At 38.1% G+C, this 24,480-nt stretch overlaps 2 protein-coding genes across 2 annotated transcripts in view; both read right to left on the reverse strand.

Annotated features, from left to right (window-relative positions):
• Positions 1-90: 90 nt before the first annotated feature.
• gnl3l (G protein nucleolar 3 like) lies at positions 91-21,163 on the reverse strand. Its single transcript, XM_062046281.1, is given in 16 exon segments — positions 91-195; positions 1,717-1,891; positions 4,341-4,507; positions 7,356-7,492; positions 7,565-7,707; positions 7,781-7,958; positions 9,823-9,910; positions 10,080-10,224; positions 10,311-10,414; positions 10,538-10,673; positions 12,161-12,244; positions 12,353-12,469; positions 12,555-12,641; positions 20,978-21,021; positions 21,101-21,137; positions 21,140-21,163. Coding segments are annotated over 16 exon segments (1,734 nt in total). The 3' UTR covers positions 91-127.
• Positions 21,164-23,483: 2,320 nt separating this feature from the next.
• LOC133649675 (red-sensitive opsin) overlaps positions 23,484-24,480 on the reverse strand; it is a 1,865-nt gene continuing 868 nt past the window's right edge. The window contains exons 3-6 of the mRNA XM_062046325.1: positions 24,353-24,480; positions 24,113-24,278; positions 23,804-24,043; positions 23,484-23,724 (exon numbers count right to left, since the gene is read on the reverse strand). The exon at positions 24,353-24,480 is cut by the window's right edge and continues 41 nt beyond it. Of these exons, the coding sequence (XP_061902309.1) occupies positions 23,626-23,724; positions 23,804-24,043; positions 24,113-24,278; positions 24,353-24,480 (633 nt within the window). The 3' untranslated portion in view covers positions 23,484-23,625. The remainder of the gene's footprint in view (positions 23,725-23,803; positions 24,044-24,112; positions 24,279-24,352) is intronic.

Genomic DNA, 24,480 nt, shown 5'->3' on the forward strand with positions numbered 1-24,480 from the left:
TAGTAGTCTTGTCCAACACGTTTTTACCACAGAGCGCACCAAAAACATTTTGGGGTGAAATGCAACAACCAAAAAAAAAAAGCAATGTAATAGATAAATAGACAATCGTTTTATTGATTCTTTTTAATCAGCTGTCACAAAATGAGAAATCCATCGCAGATGTCAAGGTGTCTGAGAGTTTGGTAGAAATTTTGTCTGCAGAAGAAGCAAAATACAAGTGAACTGTACAAATAAAGAGGGGTATAATGACCATTTAGACCAGGGGTGTCAAACTCATTTTAGATCGGGGGCCACATGGAGAAAAATCTACTCCCAAGTGGGCCGGACTGGTAAATTCACGGCACAATAACTTAAAAATAAAGACAACTTCAGATTGTTTTCTTTGTTGAAAAATAGAACAAGCACATTCTGAATATGTACAAATCATAATATTGTTTTTTTTACACCCTGAAGGGAATAAGCGGTAGAAAATGGATTGATAGATGGATGTTGCGGTTAATATTATTGTATCTTTATTTGTCGTTATTTATATTTTCTGAATTACCGTATTTTTCGGAGTATAAGCCGCTCCGGAGTTTAAGTCGCACCGGCCGAAAATGCATAATAAAGAAGGAAAAATACATATATAAGTCGCACTGGAGTATAAGCCGCATTTTTTGGGGAAATGTATTTGATAAAACCCAACACCAAGAATAGACATTTGAAAGGCAATTTAAAATAAATAAAGAATAGTGAACAACAGGCTGAATAAGTGTACGTTATATGACGCATAAATAACCAACTGAGAACGTGCCTGGTATGTTAATGTAACATACGTAAGAGTCATTCAAATAACTATAACATATAGAACATGCTATACGTTTACCAAACAATCCGTCACTCCTGATGGCTAAATCCCATGAAATCTTATACGTCTAGTCTCTTACGTGAATGAGCTAAATAATATTATTTGATATTTTACGGTAATGTGTTAATAATTTCACACATAAGTCGCTCCTGAGTATAAGTCGCACCCCAGGCCAAACTATGAAAAAAACTGCGACTTATAGTCCGAAAAATACGGTAATTATGGGGGACGGCGTGGTTGGGAGAGTGGCTGTGCCAGCAACCTGAGAGTTCCTGGTTCAATCCCCAGCTTCTACCAACCTAGTCACGTCCGTTGTGTCCTCGAGCAAGACACTTTACCCTTGCTCCTGATGGGTCTTGGTTAGCGCCTTGCATAGCAGCTACCGCCATCAGTGTGTGAATGTGTGTGTGAATGGGTGAATGTGGAAATAGTGTCAAAGCGCTTTGAGTACCTTGAAGGTAGAAAAGCGCTATACAAGTATAACCCATATCTTTATTTGTCGTTATTTATATTTTCTGAAATAATTATGTGATAATGTTCATCAGTCAACTAATTGGTGTTAATTTTCAATCTATCAAGATAAAAAAATTATATCAAAATCAAATTACAGGATGTTACTGATGTAGTTTGCTTATTTCCCTCGACTGGTGCACTAACATCATGTGGTTTATTATTATTATTATTATTTTTTACATATGTAGCGTAATCTACAAAGCATTGCTATTGCGACATCAAGTGGACACATGTTTCTTTCATTCAAAAATTTTGGCTAATTTTTATACTTAGCAAACTCATCCCGTGGGCCGGATAAAACCTGTTTGGGCCGTATGTTTGACACCCCTGATTTAGACTTAAAATGAGACACAAACCAGCTCTTTTTTGTTGCTTCTTCCTCTTCTTCTTGGCTGCCACGAGGGCTTGGCCTTGCTGTAATGGATTGACGTTCACAATATCCTTCAAATTCGGAGCTTTGGGCACAGGATCACTTTCGGGCAAGTCGCTCTTTGGCTTCTGAGATTTGATCGCTACTGTCATTGGTCCAAACTATGACAGGACACAACACAAGTTAAACAACATTCCACCAAAATCATAATTATTGGATAAATAAGTCATTTTGGTCACTGCTAGTAGGGTTGCCAACACGCTGAAAACTAAATAAGGGGTATCTTCTTGCTGGCAGGGACAGGGATTGTCTAAACTGGTGGTCACCAAACATTTTAAGTACAGGATCACTGATCTCAGCCTTGTTTGAACCAAGGCAAGATCTAACCACACTGTGAACACCACTCATTTAGCTTCCTGTCGCCACTAAACGATGGCAATTGAAGAGAGAAAAGGTGAGTAATTGAAGCTGGAACTAATCAAACTGTTACAAGCCCATCGGCATCGGCGTCAGCTCGTAGATTTTTTTGAGGCGCAGCGTGCACGTCACACAATACGTGTGCATAACTAGTAGGTAAGTAAGCACATTTTATTTATAAAGCGCTTTTCACAGAAAATAAAGCGCTGTACAAAACATAGGTGAATTAAAAGAACATTTCAATTATAACGGGCAACATCATAAAAAGTGGATTAAAAATGATAATTAAAAGGTGCTAACTAAAAGCTTTGCTAAAAAGAAAAGTCTTCAAATGTTTCATAAAAGTGTCAACACTGTCAAGCTCACGTAGGGACTGGTGCAAGTTATTCCAGAGTCTGGGAGCTATAGCCTGGAACGCCAGGTCACCACGTGTATTAAAAATGGGTTCATGGGATCTTTAGAAGACCCTGGCCCAAAGACCAGAGCCTGAACCCTGAAGTGTAGGGGCATAACAAATCAGTGATGTACTGAGGGGCCCCACCATGCAATGCACGGAAAGTCAGGACTAAAACCTTCAACTCTAGCCCATGTAGCCTACGCTGGCGCCTTGACACAAGGAGGTGTTATCCAAGTTTCACAGACTAAAGTCGAAAATAAAACGGGCAAAATGCAACACAATGCATACTTAAACAGCAGCGAAGCATGCATGTGTGCTCAAGAGTAAAAATACTGGCAGTGACGTTATAATGCATTTATTTTTCAGAATATTTTGAGGATCTATTGGTAAAATCCCAAAGCTCGACTGGTCGATCGTAACCAACAGGTTGGCGTCCTAACACCTACTTGCATGGAGATTTTTTGGTGCCTATTTTATCTGTTTGAAACTATTTTTACACGATTTGATTTGAACCTCAATTTAATTATATGCATGGTTTGCAGTAATATATATATATATATATATATATATATATATATATATATATATATATATATATATATATATATATATATATATATAGTTACTGTATATATATAAAAAACAGATTAAAATATTAATTTCTTTGGTGCATCATAACAATATGAAGAGAATATGATAAATGTTTTTGGCACTTTTTCCCGTCAGGTGTCGCTACAGAGTGGCAGTCACGTGATGATTGTTATTTTGGTTAATGCAGCAGTTGTTGAAACCTAATGTGACACTGTTATAAATATTCATTGTTTTGGGAAAACGTTGAATTCCAATGACATGCACTGCGGCATAAGCTGATTGGCAACACTAAATTGGACCCAGTGTGTGAATGGTTGTCTGTCTATCTGTGTTGGCCCTATGATGAGGTGGCTGCACAAAAAAATTGTATTGTTTATGTATTTTATTTCTGTGAACCGGATGTACCTTATTGTGAAGGGCACTCAACAGGATGTCTTAGTGTGTGTCCAACATCTTTACTCAAGAAGTTTGTTGCTGCTATGGCGTAACTATTTAATAAAATTGTGTAGGTTTAATTTTCAAACGTTTATTTTACAAACGGTTAGAAGCAATAACTCAGCTACAGGGGTGTCCAAAGTGTGGCTTCGGGGCCATTTGCAGCTTGCAGCTCAAGTTTTGTTGGCCCACTGCATAGACAAAATAAAATCACAACAATACAGCATAATTATGTAATATACTAAGAAATAGCTGAACATTTGACACAGGTAACTAATAATACATAACTGACAAAGTTTTGTCTTTAAATATACAGTATATCTATTTTTAGTTATTTTTTTAACAAAATAAAAACATTTTAAAATGGCCCCAGCATGCTTTGACTTTTCAGTTTACGGAAAAAGTTTGCACACCTCTGGTTTAATGTTAACATCATATAACCTGGCTGGGGATCAAACCCTCACCCTCTGCTTCAGAAGGCAGAAGCAGCATGCATCTGGGATTAACATGAGAAGGGGTAAAATCTGCTATTTTAATATCTCAGTGGTGACAATCCAAGAAAGGGCAGGTAATCGGTCGCTTTGTATGAAAACCTGTCATTCATTTAATTGACATTTTACAAACTATCTTGGATTTTTGCAAAAATACAGAGCAAAGAGCATCCCTTCAGACAAATACATTTGAGCTTACTTTTGTTGGTAAATACGGTACGATTTGTTTTTTAAAGAAGGGTTGGCAACGATAACGGTTAAGCACCATACTTTCCACACCTCAAGATCCTGATCATCCTCCATAGATTCAGCTTCGTCATTTAATTCTTGCTCCTGCGCAGACTCTCCTTCCATGTCCTGGTAAGAGGGAGCTTGAGCTTGCTCGCCATGAGTCATCCCAGTGGTTTCCATGCAAAATCCCATCAGAGTATCAGCACAAGATGAATCTGGAACACGATGATGTCAAAATATAAACATAATGAAGAGGACTGTTTTAATACAGATTCTAAGCACATCTATTGATCAATGTGTGGATCACACAACTTAACCTTGTTAGAGAATAGCAAGTTGTGCAAAAAGTACCGAAACAGTCAACGTGCGAACTAAAAGCATAAAGTTCACCTGTGAAGGGCATTTCAGGTTCATATGGAAATTTCACCCAAAAGCCAAATATCCCTAATTTTTTGTGAGTAAATAATCCCATGGGGAAAATAAAGGTGTCACAGCAGCAATATTAACACATGTACACCTCAATCAATTAATCTTTATTTATATAGCACTTTTCATGCATTGGCAAGTTGCAACACAAAGTTCTTCAGACCAGTAAAAAACCCACACTTAACACCTCTGTGCTGAGTTGAGAGTATATCTGCCAGATTCTGGCTATGTTCTTAAAACGATAAAAAACTATTTCTGATATGTCAAAAACCACGTCCCAAATTTTTTATGGATTGTGTTGTTTTAAAACCTTGTAATTTTGTTAAGTTTATCTTTCTGGTCTTTAGAACCTATAACGAAACCATATGTTTTGTTGTAGTTGAGCTGCAGGTGGACAGGAACATAATTTTATAATACTTATATTAAAGAAAAAGTTTAAAAGTAAAAAAACAACTGTGTAGCCAAACAAACATGAACCAGGTACTAGATAATTTAAAAAAACAACTAAACAGAACGACTGATGAAGTATGATAAATTGAGGGCCAATGCATTTAACAATTTAACACATACACATTTAAAAAAGTTATCAGTTGGTTAGGGGTGTTTGAATTTTGGACAAACAACTATTTAGGATTAACATACAAATTAAATATTTGCTAACATGTCCTCACATGAATAAAACATGTGTTATGCCAGTCAAACATATATGATGTGAGCTACCAAAATAGACGTATACCTTTTTTCTGTTTGTTTGCGGCTCTTAAATGTGCAAGATGCTATTTAATAATGTTGTATCATTGATGTAGTACTATTGTGAAATGCCAGCTCCGTTTGACTGTGCAAACATTTCACCACAAGGTGGGTCTTTCACTTAAATGATCGCACAACCTCTCTCTCATCTTGTCTGGGCCCTTTGCGCCCTCTCCACTTTGTCATTTTTCTGAGCCATCTCTCTACTACTCCTGCCCCCACACACAAAGGCCACCTCAGCAGTAGCGCGGGCTTCATCACCAATGGGTGCAATGCTCTCATGTGTGCTGGAGCAATAAGCGTATTTTACTCATTAACCGAATCCTTAAAGCAACAAAATATCAATTGATGCTTGCAGCCCTACTGTGATCTATGACTTGACGTCTGAAATGCAATTAAAACACGTCTGAAATGCAGTTAAAACAAGTATCTATTGGTCCTGTATCATTAGGAGGGACAGCCATGTACAACTGAGTATCATCCGATTAAAAATAATTTTACCTAATATTGAGACTTGGGGAATCCCACGCCTTATTTCATGGGTTAGGTGAGGTAGAAACATGTAACCATAATTAGATAAAAACATCGGTCTGTGAGATAAGAGTGGAACCAGTTCAAATCTGTACCAGAGTTTTTGACACTGTTTCCATCTGTCAAAGGATCAATTACACATATTTATAACCAATTTTTTCTTTAATGCCCTGTCTCTCTGACTTTGATTAAGTCACTTTGGGAGGGTGTTTAGATATGAGACTGTCTGAGAATAGCAAATACGTTTTCATAAGTTTTCCATTTGTGCCAGACACAGCCTTATTCAATGCAAGTTAATTAATCGTACTTATTAAACCAAGGTCCGATTAGCGCAGATCTGTTATGCAATCAATGTCAACAGGCTCCAGCTGATTTTATACATGTATGTTTTGGCTCTGCTCATCCCAGAACAGCTATCGGACAAATATTTTAAACACTTTGTCTGTGGTCACCAGTGAAAGGATTGAACCAAATCATCTAAGTGGACTGTTTGGAGTAGCACCTCAGTCATCTATTCTTAGCAAATCCAAAAAGAATCTTGTAGCATTCACTACTTTGTTGGCGAGAAGACTCATTGTGTTAAATTGGAAAGCAACAGCGCCTCCTTGCCACACCTGCTGGATTAAAGATGTTCTGTATGTTCTCAAACTGAAGCGGTTTAGGTGGACATTGAATGGTTGTTCTGCAAAGTTTCAAGAACTGTGCGGGGTCTTTTTGAAATATTTAGGAGAGACTGATCTCCAAATTAATCCTGTTTGAAACACAATTGAATTGTGGGTGGTTAATGAGCCTTTTACGCTCTTGTGGGTTGCTATCTCTCTCTAAGGCCATTCAGGAATGCAAGTGTATGTGGTTTTATGTTGACATCGGTCTGTGGTTCCTTACTTTATTTTCGTTGTTAGCAGTAAAAACAGCATTTGATGTATGTTAACCCAGTCGTCAACCAGCCGCACAAGAAAAAAAAAAAAAGAAAAGTTTTTCTTTTTTTTTCTTTCTTTATTAAATCAACATAAAAAACACAAGCTACACTTACAATGAGTGCACCAACCCAAAAAACCTCCCTCCCCCATTTATACTCATTCGCACAAAAGGGTTGTTTCTTTCGGTTATTAATATTTCTGGTTCCTACATTATATATCAATATAGATCAATACAGTCTGCAGGGATACAGTCCGTAAGCACACATGATTGTATTTTTTAATGACAAAAAAAATAAATAAATAACAAAAATACCATACAACCCCCCCCAAAAAGTATAAGGATTAAGATTAAATGGCAAGTAATAATACGTCCTATTATAGAGTTACATGTGTAGAGAAAATACATAATACATAGAATTAGTGAAATTAATGTTACCTGCAAGAACCTCCTGATTTCCTTTTTCAAGTTCATCCCAGTCAAAAGCTTTGCCCATCTCGGTCACAATCTCAGCACTGACGTGTGTTGGGAGAGTGTGTGTCTCAGGTGGGTGCGTGAAGTAACTAATCCTTCCCCTGAATTGCGTTACACACTGAAATCAACACCATATTGCAGTACGAGCCTTTATAATCAAACATTTTACGCACCCTGTCCAGTCCATTAACACACTCTTAGCTGCTTTGTCAGTGTCAGGCAGTCCTCCCTTTCTTAGTTTGCCCTGACGTCGCGCCAGCAATGCCAAGAACTCCAGAGCCGTATTAAAGTCGGGGACCCCGTAGTGTTCAATGATCTGGTGAAAATGTATGTAATGGCTTCAATACTTTAAATGAAACAACAAATATTTTGGGGAGGAAACAATATACCTGTGCCTTGTTGCAGCGTCGCAAGATGGCTTCAACTGGGGCAAGTGGATCCACTAGCTGCTCAATTTTGACACAGTTACGTAGAATCATGGCTGCATCAGATGTGGATGTTGCCATGACGATTCCAGGGCAATCAAGAAGCTTAATGTGCTTGTCCAAATGCACTTCTTGAAGGCACCTAAAATGTAGGAAACCCAGAATTAAGGCAATGTATATGCAATGTAAATATTAGGTAAAGAGTATAGGTGTTAGTAGCATGGTGATTTTGTAACCATCCACACCAAACTAAATGTTATTCACTAAAAATCCATCAGACAGACAAACTAATGATTATAGCACCATGGACATATCCCTATCGATGGGCTCTTATCTAGTTTCCCTTCTGGTAAACATCTACGGTAATAACGATTATAACCTATATAAAAAAAACATTCTTAAGTGAAGTCCATCCATCCATCTTTTCCATCTATTGTAGCTTTCTAAAGCTGAACACGTACTTCAGTTGTGAAATACATTACATGACTTGAGTATACAGTATATACTCTGGCTAGATTTTGAGTTAAAATATTGTGTAGGTTATGTGGGTTCGAAAAATGTTTTTATTCTAGTTGAAGTGATCTGAGATCTTTTAGAATGATGCAAAATGTATATTTTTAAATTAGGTATGTAAATAATTTTTGAAATATAAAAAAACAATGATGATTTTAGTCACTCTTTTTTTGTGGTTTACAGCCAAATAAAAATACGAATGAAACTCAAAATATGGCCAGAGAAAGAAGAATTAGCTTTGCTGTGAATAATGCTATCACAGCATGAGATTTATTGATAATGAATTTAAATAAGTTTTACAATAGTCAAGGTTTCCCCTTAACTGAGCGTGATGCACCGCCACAACAAAATTACAGCCACCACACCTTGAAACTAAGGTTTTTTTAATGTTAACACAAATTAAAGTTATTAACGCTATTTTTAACCTTTATTGCCAATCATCCTCATTCTTTGCCCATCTGCTTTCAGGCACGGATTGTGTGTTTACAATCATGGGAAAAATTAGCATCAAATCAAAACCACACAAACAAGAAATATGGGAGCCTATTATTTGCACAATATTAACTAGTGATGCACCGAAAATTTGCCACCGAAAAAAGACTTTGATCACCAAAAACAGCGCTGCTGAAACCGGATGTTGTGATGACATAAACAAGATGCACGCAATTGTCTGGAGCGCAGTCAGCATGTCTGCTATGTGGGCGTAACTTTAATATATCCCAGATAGACCTGCGGACATCGATCTACAAAATGTGCAAATATTAAGAGAACAGAGGCGTTTTTTAAAGAGAGAAAGTCCAACTTGAGCAGCAGCGCCAAGCAAGTGTGACGTCATGCACGCTGCAGCTCGCTTTTCGTCGGACACATCGAGGGACAGAAATAGTGTCTCTAAACACGATTACATTTGATAATAACACAAGAAAAATAAATGCTAGATTTGTTGCTTGTCTATTTTGATGAAGAAGAAAAAAAGTCTCTAGATACTTGAAAAGTTCTCAAAGTAAATTGTACAATAAGCAGCAACAATTGAAAATATATCAAAACGATAATATAAAAATATATGTTAATACTAACTAATAATAACACAAATGTGTTTTTAAATAAATGTATACATTTTTAGCCTTTATAAAGAAAATATTATCAGAGCAAATGTGATGATGTCATGTGACCACGCCCCCAACCTTTGCACAGAACACAGTATGGAAATGTCACCATTTTTATTGCATCATTTCTGTCTCAAGAGAATGAAGTGATAACAGCTGCATAAAATTACCCCCAACAGCCTTTTTTATGAAACAATTGCTATGATTTTGAAATAGATTATTTTTCAAATCCTCATAATGTAAACTAAGCTTAACCATAACATTTTTTCCCAGAAGGTGTTTTACTAAAGACTGTTTCTAAGATCTTTTTACATTTTCAAACAATTAACAGCTCCACGCACAATATATTGTAAATGGTGTCATTAAATAAAGATTTGTTTAATTACTCACTTGGTGACACCAGGAGTAGCACCAACACTACATGCTCTTGCACGTTTTAGACTGTTGATCAAACTGCTCTTTCCCACATTTGGAAAACCTGTAAAACAAAATAAAAACATGCCATGATTTCAACCGACTGTGTTTCAGTGATACTGCCATAGAATTTCACTCACAGATTTTGTGAATTTCAGAATAGGTTAACCACAGACCCACACAAACTACACTTTGGGTAGAAATTAGGTCAGTCGACTCAGTTGTGTTCTCACCTACAACGCCTACCGTGATGGCCGTCTTTATGTCGAGGTTGCGGCAGTAATTAGCGAGTAACTTCATCAAGCAGTCTGCGCCAACACAAGCACTGGTGCTCAGAAGCTCTGTGGTGGCTTGAGTGACTGGTACATTACTGCGTTTCTGTCAAAAACAAGAAGCATAACTAAGCCTTAGTCTGCAATCTCTCCTGAGAATGTTAAAAAAATGCAGAAATGTTTGACAAATACCAAGTTTTTGGACTGTTGTTGAGTCGATGCTTTAAAAGCCACTGTGGGAAACTCATTCCGCAGGTACTTGATCCACTTCTCCACGATTTCCTTTGACACCAAATCTAGGATCAGCATAGAACATTCAAATTCAGACATTAGTCAAGCCCTTTTAATTTTCAAGTATTTTAACGCTTTATGCGAGCATTGTAAATATGATATTCAAAAAGGACATCTCTCGAACTTACCAATTTTATTGAGCACCAACACAATCTTTTTGTTTGTGCCACTTTGAATGACCGCCTGCTCAACTTGAGGACATCTGCACCCCATAGGATCACGTGCATCTAAAACTTCCAGGATCACATCTGCAGCCTCAACTACCTACAACATAAGGTATAAAAAAAATATTCTACCACAGTTGAAAGTAGACCTGGGCCGATAATCAATAAGTCAATTAATTGAACGATAAATTAAAACAAACTCAATAATTTGTCCGGCATCGATAAATTGCCACACTCGCGTGTGTTTGTTTTCTTCGTCTCTTGCTTTCAAACAGGGTGCAAGAGGTTTCACTCTCTGCATCGCAATCAGCACCTGAGCACATTCGTTCAACGGCAAAATTAAATGAAGGGATTGAACCCTCTTGTCAGTCATCCACAAGCTTTGTCTCGGTGGGTGGAGGCGGGACTGCTAGCTTTGACAGCAACAGAGCCTTGCTAGTTAGAAGCACTGCAAGTAACAAAAATTAAAGGAAAAAAGATGATTGCGAAGCCTAATGCCCCAGTGTGGGAATATTTTGGCTTCAGACCGAATGTGCAAGATTAGCCTATCAAAGCGGACGAATGAGCCAGTAAGCCGAAATTGTAAAGTTATAGCAACAACAAAGAAAAACACCCAGTTTACCAACTGGGGGAAAAAGAAACTACACTTCAAGATGTTCAATATTTATTAGGGCTGTCAAAGTTAACGCTTTAACTCGTGTTATTAATCATGTATGAACACAGATTAATCACGCAATTTATTTTTAGCTCATTCCATGCATGTGTCAGTACAAAGATGAGTGAGGAGACTTTTGACCGGTGTGCTCGCTGGCAAATTTCACTTCAAAATACACTCGAATATAACTTTAGATACAACTGTTAGCAACTTTTGAGTAAATATCTGTCGCGCATTCAAGTAAAACATGTTTAAAAATGTTCCTGTAAGACACTCTGACAATAAAATTGTATTTGTGTCAAAATATTGGGTTGTTTATAGTTTAAAATATGTATGCAAAGAATGCAAGTTTGATTATTCTGATTAAAAGATTACATTTTTCAAAACAGCATTAAAATCTAATAAAGTGCATTTTTTGCTAACAGAGATTGAGAGTCAACTTTATTTTTTGTTTACTAATTTTGGATAATTAAAAAGTAAAATCTTCCAATTAAAAGTTGTTTGCGTTTAAAAGGGTTGCTTTCATTATCATTTCATATAATGATTACATTGGAGCTAAAACTGCACTCTTTTTTGAATTTTTTTAATAAGGTTTTTTGATGTTTCTTGGTCCTCTTTATAGTCGGAATAAAGCGAATCCCATTACCTATATTGTGAGCTGACTCTTGCTAGCAGTTCTTTAAGAGTTAGAATGCATTAAAAAAAGGTGTTTGTGCTTGTCTCACAAAAGGATTGTGAATGATAGACAAAAAAATCCCCCCCATAATTGCAGTTTCCCTTTAAGTTGGCCTCAATATAATGCTGACAATAATATTGTTTATCTGCAATAATTTGTGGGACACTATATCGTCAAGCAAAATTAGTTATCAGCCGAGGCCTAGTTGGAAATATTCATTATTGAGTTATACAATGTGTACAAAGTTGAAAAATACCTTTTTAAATTCTCTGTAATATGCTTTTCTGGAATTCTCAGTTTCAAAGTTGACATGCTTTTCCAAACTCTGCATCTCTGTTTCCTGTGATCACAAATATGCACGTGTAAATGACAGCAGTTATTTACAATCAACAACATTGATGCCAAACTACAGTTCTGTGTCCCCCCCAAACATCCACTGAATATTTACCCTTTGTTCAAATGCTCTTTGCCTCTGCAGGATGTCATTTTGAAAGCTTTGTAAACTCCTCCTCTTCAACAGCTGTTGTTCCCTGGAGATCTTCTGCCTTGCTTGCAACTCTTCAAGCTTGTTCGGTGAAAAGAAATGAATCATATTAAGTACACTGTAGCACCCAGCCTCAAATCAGGTAAAAGTGTCATGGATATATTACCCTTTGCTTCCTAGTTTCTTCTGGCTTTTTGTCCTTGACTTTTCGCGCTGATTGCTGCTCTTTATTTGTTGTCCTCCCATCTTTAGTCTGCGGAGAGAGAGCATGCCAAATGTGTGGTATATTTAATAAGTGAACACATCCCACCTGAGTCAAATGTTTTGAAAAATACATACTCAAGCAAATGGGTGAGGCTTTGGTCTATAAATAACTAATTGTATACTTTATTTGAATGATCAACACTATATTGGTTATATATAATATAAATATGTAGGTACATGACAATCGACCGCTGACCTAGTTATCATTATTGCTAAGGCGGTGGTTTTGAGGTGATCGTCTTTTTCTCTGTGTAGAGTTGCGGGTTGCCGACCCCTGCCATAACCTCTAAAGGCCTTAGTGGCCACATGCGTGGACAGCACCTTTTAGCTCTTATTTCCAAAATTGTGTACACTACTGAATTGGGGTCTTATGCCGACATATGGACACTTATACTGCTATCTGGTGCTGTCAGAAGAGTATAACAAAAACATACAATGGAATTTGGAAAAAAAAGTGTAAAAATAAAAATGTGCATGTCACTACTACACATGAAGTAGGGCTGGGCGATATGGCCTTTTTTTAATATCTCAATATTTTTAGGCCATATCGCGATACACGATATATATCTCGATATTTTGCCTTAGCCAAGGGGTCGGCAACCCGCGGCTCCGGAGCCGCATGCGGCTCTTTAACCACTCTGATGCGGCTCAGCTGCATACTTGCCGACCCTCCCGGTTTTCCCAGTGTACTTAACGACCCCCCCGATTTTCCCAGGAGACTGCCTCTCCTAGAAATCTCCCAGGGCCAATATTATTATATTTTCACTCTAATTACTTAATAAAGGGCGTGCCCTAATGGCACTATGGCAGTGGCACTGCATTAATTGTCCTCTATAGCATTTACAAACAGCGTGCCAGCCCGGCCACATGTTATATGTTGCTATTACTTAGGCGACAGCAAGGCATACTTGCTCAACAGCCACACAGCTTACACTGACGGTGGCCGTATAAAACAACTTTAACACTTTTACGTTACAAATATGCGCCACACTGTGAACCCACACCAAAAAAGAATGACAAAAACATTTCTGGAGAACATCCGCACCGTAACACAACACAACAAATACCCAGAATCCCATGCAGCCCTAACTCTTCCGGTCCACATTATACACCCCCGCTACCATCAAACCCCCCCCCCCCCCCTCCGTGCGTCAGTTGAGCGGAAGAGTTAGGGCTGCATGGGATTCTGGGTATTTGTTGTGTTGTGTTTATGTTGTGTTACAGTGCAGATGTTCTCCAGAAATGTGTTTGTCATTCTTTTTTGGTGTGGGTTCAAAGTGTGGCGCATATTTGTAACGTAACAGTGTTAAAGTTGTTTTTGTACGACTACCGTCAGTGTAAGCTGTGTGGCTGTTGAACAAGTATGCCTTGCTGGCACTTACGTGAGCAAGCAAAAGCTGCATTCAACATGTGGCCAAGCAGGTAAGCTGTTTGGGCAGGCTGTAGAGGACGTTAAAAACAGTGCCAGCACGTCCTGAAATTTGGGAGTCTCCCGGAAAATTGAGAGGGTTGGCAAGAAAGACGCTCTCAAGCGCCATTCAATTAAAAGTCGCGGGCCGCACTAACATTAAATTTCCTTATTAAGATGCGTGCCGGTGCGTGTTTCAGAGACCCCTGGTTAACATAGCGCAAAGCAATTTAAGCTTTGTATGCGGTGTTTTTCATTTTAAATTTTCAAAAATTTTTTGTGGCTCCCATTGTTTTCTTTAATTTGTGAAACTTTCCAAAATGGCTCTTTGAGTGGTAAAGGTTGCCGACCCCTGCCTTAGCCTTAAAGGCCTACTGAAACCCACTACTACCGACCACGCAGTCTGATAGTTTATATATCAATGATGCAATCTTAACATTGCAACACATGCCAATACGGCCGGGTTAACTTATAAAGTGCAATTTTAAATTTCCCGCCACACTTCCGCTTGAAAACGTCTCGGTATGATGACGTATGCGTGTGAGGTAGCCAGTTTAACAGAGGTATGGCTTCCCCATTGAAGCCAATACGAAATAGCTCTGTTTTCATCTCATTATTCCACAGTATTCTGGACATTCATTGCATTATGGAGAAAGAAGCTGAGCAAGCAAAGAAGAAAGTTGTCGGTGCGAAGTGGATATTTTGCGAGGGAAGTCAGCAACACAACACAGCCGGTGTTTGTTTACATTCCCGAAAGATGCAGTCAAGATCGAAGAACTCGGACAAGAGACTCTAACCAGGAGGACTTTGATTTGGATACACAGACGCGATACCGTGAGTACGTAGCTGTGCTTCCAAACATTTGATCGCTTGCTATAACTAGCTCGAGCTAGGAGCTAGCATAACAAACACCTAGGTGTTTGTTATGCGGGATTAATTTGTGGCATATTAATTATAAGCCTGGTTGTGTTGTGGCTAATAGAGTATATATATGTCTAGTGTTTACTTACTGTTGTAGTCATTCCCAGCTGAATATCAGGTCCCACCCGCGCGCTTCCAAACATTTGATCGCTTGCCCGTACGTGCGTGTCACATACGCAACTTTGGTTAAATATATAAGCTTTATGAACCTTGGGTCAGGTGAACGGTCCTTTGGGCTGAGTGAGTGTGTGTGTTGTGCAGGTGTTTGAATTGTATTGGCGGGTTATATATACGGGATCCCGTCCATATTACCCGCTCGAGCTATATCTAGCTCGAGCTAGTAGCTAGGAGCTAGCATAACAAACACCTAGGTGTTTGTTATGCGGGATTAATTTGTGGCATATTAAATATAAGCCTGGTTGTGTTGTGGCTAATAGAGTATATATATGTCTTGAGTTTATTTACTGTTGTAGTCATTCCCAGCTGAATATCAGGTCCCACCCGCGCGCTTCCAAACATCCGATCGCTTGCCCGTACGTGCGTGTCACGTACGTAACTTTGGTTAAATATATAAGCTTTATGAACCTTGGGTCAGGTGAACGGTCCTTTGGGCTGAGTGAGTGTGTGTGTTGTGCAGGTGTTTGAATTGTATTGGCGGGTTATATATACGGGATCCTGTCCATATTACCCGCTCGAGCTATAACTAGCTCGAGCTAGTAGCTAGGAGCTAGCATAACAAACACCTAGGTGTTTGTTATGCTAGGAGCTAGCATAACAAACACCTAGGTGTTTGTTATGCTAGGAGCTAGCATAACAAACACCTAGGTGTTTGTTATGCGGGATTAATTTGTGGCATATTAAATATAAGCCTGGTTGTGTTGTGGCTAATAGAGTATATATATGTCTTGAGTTTATTTACTGTTGTAGTCATTCCCAGCTGAATATCAGGTCCCACCCGCGCGCTTCCAAACATTTGATTGCTTGCCCGTACGTGCGTGTCATGTACGTAACTTGGGTTAAATATATAAGCTTTATGAACCTTGGGTTAGGTGAACAGTTCTTTGGGCTGAGTGAGTGTGTGTGTTGTGCAGGTGTTTGAATTGTATTGGCGAGTTATATATTCGGGATCCCGTCCATATAACCCGCTCGAGCTATAACTAGCTCGAGCTAGTAGCTAGGAGCTAGCATAACAAACACCTAGGTGTTTCTATGCGGGATTCATTTGTGGCATATCAAATATAAGCCTGGTTGTGTTGTGGCTAATAAGAGTATATATATGTCTTGTGTTTATTTACTGTTGTAGTCATTCCCAGCTGAATATCAGGTCACCCCTGGCTCTCACAGCATCTTCCCTATCTGAATCGCTTCCACTCCCCACTAGTCCTTCACTTGCATTTTCCTCATCCACAAATCTTTCATCCTCGCTCAAATTAATGGGGAAATCGTCGCTTTCTCGGTCCGAATCTCTCTCACTTCTGGCGGCCATCATTGTAAACAATAGGGAACTTTGTGGATATGTTCAATTGACTACGTCACGCTACTTCCGGTAGGGGCAAGCCTTTTTTTATCAGATACCAAAAGTTGCGATCTTTATCGTCGTTGTTTTATACTAAATCCTTTCAGCAAAAATATGGCAATATCGCGAAATGATCAAGTATGACACATAGAATAGATCTGCTATCCCCGTTTAAATAAAAAAAAATTCATTTCAGTAGGCCTTTAAATGAACATTTGATACATATAATCACAGCAGTATGATGATTCTATGTGTCTACATTAAAACATTCTTGTTCATACTGCATTAATATATGCTCATTTTAAACTTTCATGCAGTGAGGGAAATGACAACTAAGTCAATTGACCAACACTGTATTTATTAAACAGTTATTAAGCAGTGGCACAAACATTCATGTCATTTCCAAAACAGAAAGTGCAAAATTGTCAGTCATTTTAAAACAAGCTATTAAACAAGCATATAACCCCAATTCTTCGGAGTTTGCACTGGCTCCCTGTTCATTTTAGAATTGATTTTAAATCCTTGCTGTTTGTTTTTAAAGCTTTACATGGACTGGCACCTCAGTATATCTCGGACCTCATCCAAATTTACACTCCTGCGCGCGCTCTGAGGTCCGAGAGCCAGCTCCAGCTCGTGGTGCCCAGGACGAGACTTAAAACCAGGGGAGACAGGGCCTTCTCTGTGGTCGGCCCTAAACTCTGGAACACTCTGCCCCTCCATGTTCAAACTGCTCCCACAGTGGAGTGTTTTAAGTCTCGTCTAAAGACCCACTTTTATTCTTTGGCTTTTAACACTACGTGAGTTGTGTGGTCTTCTGTCCTCTGTTGTCCTGTGTGGTTAGGGTTAGGGTTATAAATTTTGATGTCTATTTTACTGTTTTAATTGGTTTCACCCTTTAAAATCGTTTTTAATCATATTTATTTTTTATATTGTCTCTGTATTGGTTTTCTATTCATTTATTCTTTGTTTTTATTCAGTCATTGGTGTAGCATAATATTGTTTTTAATATTGTTTTTAATATAGTTTTTAATATTGTTTTTAATATTGTTTTTAACATGGCTGTGCAGCACTTTGGAAACATTCTTGTTGTGTAAATGTGCTATATAAATAAAGTGGATTGGATTGGATTGGATATTAGTGCACTTTTGTGCATGATGTCTCTAAGGTGACAAATCAAAACAACACTGTTCGACATATTCCGACTTGAAGCCAAACCACCGCCAGACGATGTTTTTCTTGGGAATTAATTCTTCCTTCATTTGTTACCAGATTCGCACCTTCTTTCTCTCGTATTACCACTTGCATCACAGCTAACTTTAGCCATGCTGCTACCTCTCTGCTGCGCGGCGAGGGCGTATATGTACACTACCGTTCAAAAGTTTGGGGTCACCCAAACAATTTTGTGGAATAGCCTTCATTTCTAAGAACAAGAATAGACTGTCGAGTTTCAGATGAAAGTTCTCTTTTTCTGGCCATTTTGAGCGTTTAATTGACCCCACAAATGTGATGCTCCAGAAACTCAATCTGCTCAAAGGAAGGTCAGTTTTGTAGCTTCTGTAACGAGCTAAACTGTTTTCAGATGTGTGAACATGATTGCACAAGGGTTTTCTAATCATCAATTAGCCTTCTGAGCCAATGAGCAAACACATTGTACCATTAGAACACTGGAGTGATAGTTGCTGGAAATGGGCCTCTATACACCTATGTACATATTGTACCAAAAACCAGACATTTGCAGCTAGAATAGTCATTTACCACATTAGCAATGTATAGAGTGTATTTCTTTAAAGTTAAGACTAGTTTAAAGTTATCTTCATTGAAAAGTACAGTGCTTTTCCTTCAAAAATAAGGACATTTCAATGTGACCCCAAACTTTTGAACGGTAGTGTATGTGACATATGACGTGACAGTATGTGACGTATGTAAGAAGGTGCGCTCGCTGTCTGTGAGAAGGATAGACAAGAAAGAGTGGGAAGAGCCTGCAGTGTAATGTCCGCAGCTAAAAGCAACTGCGTGAGAACGTATACTCGAATATCACGAAATAGTCATTTTCTATATCGCACAGAGACAAACCCGCGATATATCGCGTATATCGATATATCGCCCAGCCCTACCATAAAGTACACATTTGTGTACTTATGGACTAAAAGCACATCTTATTAGAAGATGATTTTTAGTTTTTATTCTAATCAGGGTCCAATAAGTCCAAATAGCAAAGAGAAATAAAAAAAAAGCATGTAAACAAACAGCTTGGGCCTTAAGAGGTTAATGTATAACCCAGGACAAAAAACCTAATCATTTTTTTTTAACAGAAAAAATTCATAGCTCCCTTAATTTTTTGGCCTATTTTGCATTTTAACTTTTTCGTCACGTACTTAAAATTTGTTATAAATAAATATAATATAAACCTAATGTTGACACGAGTACACAGTGGTTATGTAAGTAGGCTAGCAGTGCAGCTTTAAAGGCCTACTGAAACCCACTACTACCGACCACGCAGTCTGATAGTTTATATATCAATGATGAAATCTTAACATTATAACACATGCCAATACGGCCGGGTTAACTTATAAAGTGACATTTTAAATTTGCCGCTAAACTTCCTGTTCGAAACGCCTCTGAGGATGACGTATGCGTGTGACGTAGCCCGGCGAACACGGGTATGCCTTCCACATTGAAGCCGATACGAAAAAGCTCTGTTTTCATTTCATAATTCCACAGTATTCTGGACATCTGTGTTCGTGAATCTGTTTCAATCATGTTTATTGCATTATGGAGAAGGAAGCCGAGCAAGCAAAGAAGAAAGTTGTCGGTGCGAAATGGACGTATTTTTCGAACGTAGTCAGCCACAACAGTACACAGCCGGCGCTTCTTTGTTTACATTCCCGAAAGATGCAGTCAAGATGGAAGAACTCGGATAACAGAGACTCTAACCAGGAGGACTTTTGATTTGGATACACAGACGCCTGTAGAGAACTGGGACAACACAGACTCTTACCAGGATTACTTTGATTTGGATGACAAAGACGCAGACGTGCTACTGTGAGTATGCAGCTTTGGCTTTTTTTTGCGTATGTACGTAACTTTTTTTAAATATATAAGCTTTATGAACCTTGGGTTAGGTGAACGGTCTTTTGGGCTGAGTGATTGTGTGTGTTGATCATGTGTTTGAATTGTATTGGCGTGTTCTATGGAGCTAGGAGCTAGCAGAGGAGCTAGGAGCTAGCATAACACGTACCGTACCGTACGTGCGCGTCACGTACGTAACTTTTTAAAAATATATAAGCTTTATGAACCTTGGGTTAGGTGAACGGTCTTTTGGGCTGAGTGATTGTGTGTGTTGATCAGGTGTTTGAATTGTATTGGCGTGTTCTATGGAGCTAGGAGCTAGCAGAGGAGCTAGGAGCTAGCATAACAAACACGCAGGTGTTATTATGCAGGATTAATTTGTGGCATATTAAATATAAGCCTGGTTGTGTTGTGGCTAATAGAGTATATATATGTCTTGTGTTTATTTACTGTTGTAGTCATTCCCAGCTGAATATCAGGTACCGTGAGTATGCAGCCTTGGCTGCTAAACATTCGATAACTTGACCGTATGTGCGCGTCACGTACGTAACTTTTTAAAAATATATAAGCTTTATGAACCTTGGGTTAGGTAAACGGTCTTTTGGGCTGAGTGATTGTGTGTGTTGATCAGGTGTTTGAATTGTATTGGCGTGTTCTATGGAGCTAGGAGCTAGCAGAGGAGCTAGGAGCTAGCATAACAAACACGCAGGTGTTTTTATGCAGGATTAATTTGTGGCATATTAAATATAAGCCTGGTTGTGTTGTGGCTAATAGAGTATATATATGTCTTGTGTTTATTTACTGTTGTAGTCATTCCCAGCTGAATATCAGGTCACCCCCGGCTCTCACAGCATCTTCCCTATCTGAATAGCTTCAACTCCCCACTAGTCCTTCACTTGCACTTTACTCATCCACAAATCTTTCATCCTCGCTCAAATTAATGGGGAAATTGTCGCTTTCTCGGTCCGAATCTCTCTCACTTCATGCGGCCATCATTGTAAACAATAGGGAACTTTGCGTATATGTTCAACTGACTACGTCACGCTACTTCCGGTAGGTGCAAGCCTTTTTTTTATCAGATACCAAAAGTTGCAATCTTTATCGTCGTTGTTCTATACTAAATCCTTTCAGCAAAAATATGGCAATATCGCGAAATGATCAAGTATGACACATAGAATAGATCTGCTATCCCCGTTTAAATAAAAAAAATTCATTTCAGTAGGCCTTTAAGACATTCACAACACGTGAAAAAACATACTATACAAATACAACGTAGCTGGCTAAACGTGTATGATGAAACTCAAAACAATGACGTATTCACTTCAGCAATCCTTCTTTACTGTACCTATTTTTTGTCAGTTAATCGACAACACAAGTTTTCTGAGGCGGACATTTGTCAAAAAGCGCTTACCTTACATTTACCAAGTAAACCAAGACGCTTCGCTCGTCTTTGTTCTGTAAAAACAATATGTGGTCGGATTAATTTCAAATTTGGTTAGTTTAGAGACAAAGTTGAAATAGAAATACAACGTACTTGATTTAGACATAGCTACTTCCACATTGACCTCACGTGTGGCTGAGGCGCAGATGTGGGCATGCGCAATATTACATGCGTAACATCCGGTAATATTTCAAAATAAAAGCAAAACCAAATAGTACTGCAAGCACATAAACAAAATGAGACATTTTTAGGAGGCCCGAATGAAACTTTACATTTTTCTTAATGTCTTTGTTTAACGATTGGTATTATTGGTCTCACTCATGCTATCATTTGTTGTTCTCTTATTATGTAATGTATGTATGTAAAAAATATATAGCCTATTTTTTATCAAATGTAAACATCTATTTGTGTGTTTTCCTACTGTGTGTATATATATATATATATATATATATATATATATATATATATATATATATATATATATATATATATATATATATATATATATATATACACAGTATGAAAAAAAACAAAAAACAAAACAAAACATATATATATATATATGTATATATATATATATATATATATATATATATATATATATATATATATATATATATATATATATATATATATATGTATATATATATATATATATATATATATATATATATATATATATATATACATATACATATAGGTTGATTGGCAACACTAAATTGGCCCTAGTGTGTGAATGTGAGTGTGAATGTTGTCTGTCTATCTGTGTTGGCCCTGCCATGAGATGGCGACTTGTCCAGGGTGCACCCCGCCTTCCGCCCGATTGTAGCTAAGATAGGCTCCAGCACCCTCAGCCGGGGGACATATATTAATATATATATATATATATACATATATATGTATATAGTATAGTATAATATAGTATATATATATATATCATTGCCTATCTCTTTCATTTTAACTGTGGCAAATTTTTTCAAAGTCTCTTGGAGGAGTTGTTAAAGTATGACCCCTGTTTTTGACCTGAAAATGTCCAACAGAAAGCCAAGATGACCGACTTCCTGTTTTTTTTCTTTCAAATATGCGTTCTCGAGACGTTTACGTGTGTTCTCTCATGAGATATGTTTTTTAAAGACATATCGTATCGTCTTGTGACGATACGAGAATCTGGTAGCAGGGCGTAATTTTTTGTATTTTTTAACTGGGCGCTGGTAAATCAATTTTGAAATTTTATATTCTCCATGTACCCCGTCTTCCGGCCAAGTGCAGCTGGGATAGGCTCCAACACTCCCATGACCCCAAGAGGGATCAAGCGGTAGAAAATGGATGGATGAATGGCCTCCTAAAATATTACATTTTTCTTCTGAGTTGTTGCGCCTCCAAAACGTTTTTGTGCACGTTAAGGACCTCATAAATGCGATCGAAGTGGGAAGATAATAATAAACAGGGCGATTTCAATAGGGCCTTCACAGTTTTTTGCTGCTCGGGTCCTAATAAAAATTTTAAAAAATTAAAATGGACATGGAAAAAGTTTTGAATAGTGGGTAGGAAAAGTGATTTGTTTTTATTTAGGGATTTATTTAACTTTTACTTTTTAATTAATAAAAGTTACTTAAATAAATCCATCTATCTATCCATGTTCTATCCCGCTTATCTTCATTAGGGCCTATACCAGCTGACTTCGAGCGAGAGGCTGGGTACACCCTGGACGAGTCGGCAACCAATAGCAGGACACACCTAAATAAATAACTAATTTTAAAAATCCGTGTTGAGTTTAGTTTTATGTTTTTTGCAAACAACTCTGCGGGTTGAAAAAAAAAATACCCCCAAAAATATATAGAATATGTAGGGGTGATAAAAAAAATGTTTTTGTAATTTTTTTAAATGACATTTTTCAGGCCGTATCCGCTGCTTACTCATATTGTACATGAGCAGCCAAAATAATATTTTATAACCTATAACCTTTTTTGAACAGGTTTTATTGTTATCTTAATACCAAATAATAAATTGCGAGAATCGGTTCGATTAGAAAATCATGTTGAATCGAGAATCGATTCTGAATTCAATCGCCACCCCAAAAATCGGAATTTAATTTAAACCTGTGTTGCTCAGAAAGGTTCATTATGTGTTCTTCTTCATATACGTTTAAAATTTTCTTGTAGTCAGACAGTATTTTTGGTATATTAAATGAAATTCAGGTGAGCCTTCTGAAAAAGACAGTCGGAAAATGTCAGGTAAAAATTCCGTCTGATATACCAAAAATAGTTTGACTACAAGAAAATTTGAAAAGTATATGAAACCTGTGTTGTTGTAAGAGTCCCACCCCTAATAATTTGCAAGAAATTTTGAACATAGTTGAATGCTGCTGTATCGTGAGGCGTTTTTTGTTCTCTTTACATCCAAATTCCCCAAGTAATGAAAGTTCATCAGTACAACACGCTGACATTTAAAATAGAGAAAAGATCAGAGAACAAAGGCTGATTTATTTGTTTTTAATGAGTTTTTTGTTTGCCAGAAAACTATATTTACTAAAAAAGGGGCAAAAAGCAAGCAATACAATACAATAATGTGTACAAATTAGGACGGCTCCCAGAACTTCAAAAGATAGTGCATGGACTTTAAGCTGGCGCCACAGAGGAGACCTCTGTCTTCGATGTGGATACTTCCGAACCATCGTCTACCTGTTTGCCAAAGAGCTGCATGATGCATGTGCGGAACTGATGAAAGAAAACAAAAAAGTAGATCAGAAAGTTGGACAAAGTCAGTCATTGTTGACCATGACGATGATGTTTCAACCTGTCGATTCATGAAGACATAGATGATTGGGTTGTAGATGGTTGCGCTCTTGGCAAAGTAAGCGGGCATGGCAGCAGCAAGAGGATGGAAAGCATATCCAGGATTGGCTGCAGCAAAGCAGGCAAAAAAGGTGTAGGGTCCCCAGCATACCACATATGCCACAATCATGACAACAACCATCCGGGAGACTTCTCTCTCTGCTTTCTGGGTGGACTCAGATTCCTTCTGCTGCATGGCAACCTGTGGCAAAAAAGATGGACATACTTAAAGAGATCCAGGATGCATACGCAAGCAATCAAACAAACTTACAGTTCGAATAGCCCACCACACTGCCAGGTAGCAAAGAATGATGATAGCCAGAGGGATTAAGCAACATGTAACCATTAGAACAACCATGTAGGACTGAACACCGGGGTCATCACTTCCGCTGAACACATCAGGTCCGCAAGAAGTCTTCAACCCGTGAGGCCAGTACCTGATGCACGATAGGTATACGTTTTTGCAGCCCAGTGAAGAAATAAAACCAGACAGAGAAGGAACATGTCATACCTGCTCCATCCAAAGATTGGAGGAGCACACCAAACGGCTGACCAGACCCAGGAGAACACAATTCCACCTGTGGCCCACTTGGCATCAAATTTAATATTTCCAAAGGGTTTGCAAACCACAATCCATCT

Source organism: Entelurus aequoreus, linkage group LG01, assembly GCF_033978785.1.
Source record: "Entelurus aequoreus isolate RoL-2023_Sb linkage group LG01, RoL_Eaeq_v1.1, whole genome shotgun sequence".
Classification (NCBI taxonomy): Eukaryota; Metazoa; Chordata; class Actinopteri; order Syngnathiformes; family Syngnathidae; genus Entelurus; species Entelurus aequoreus.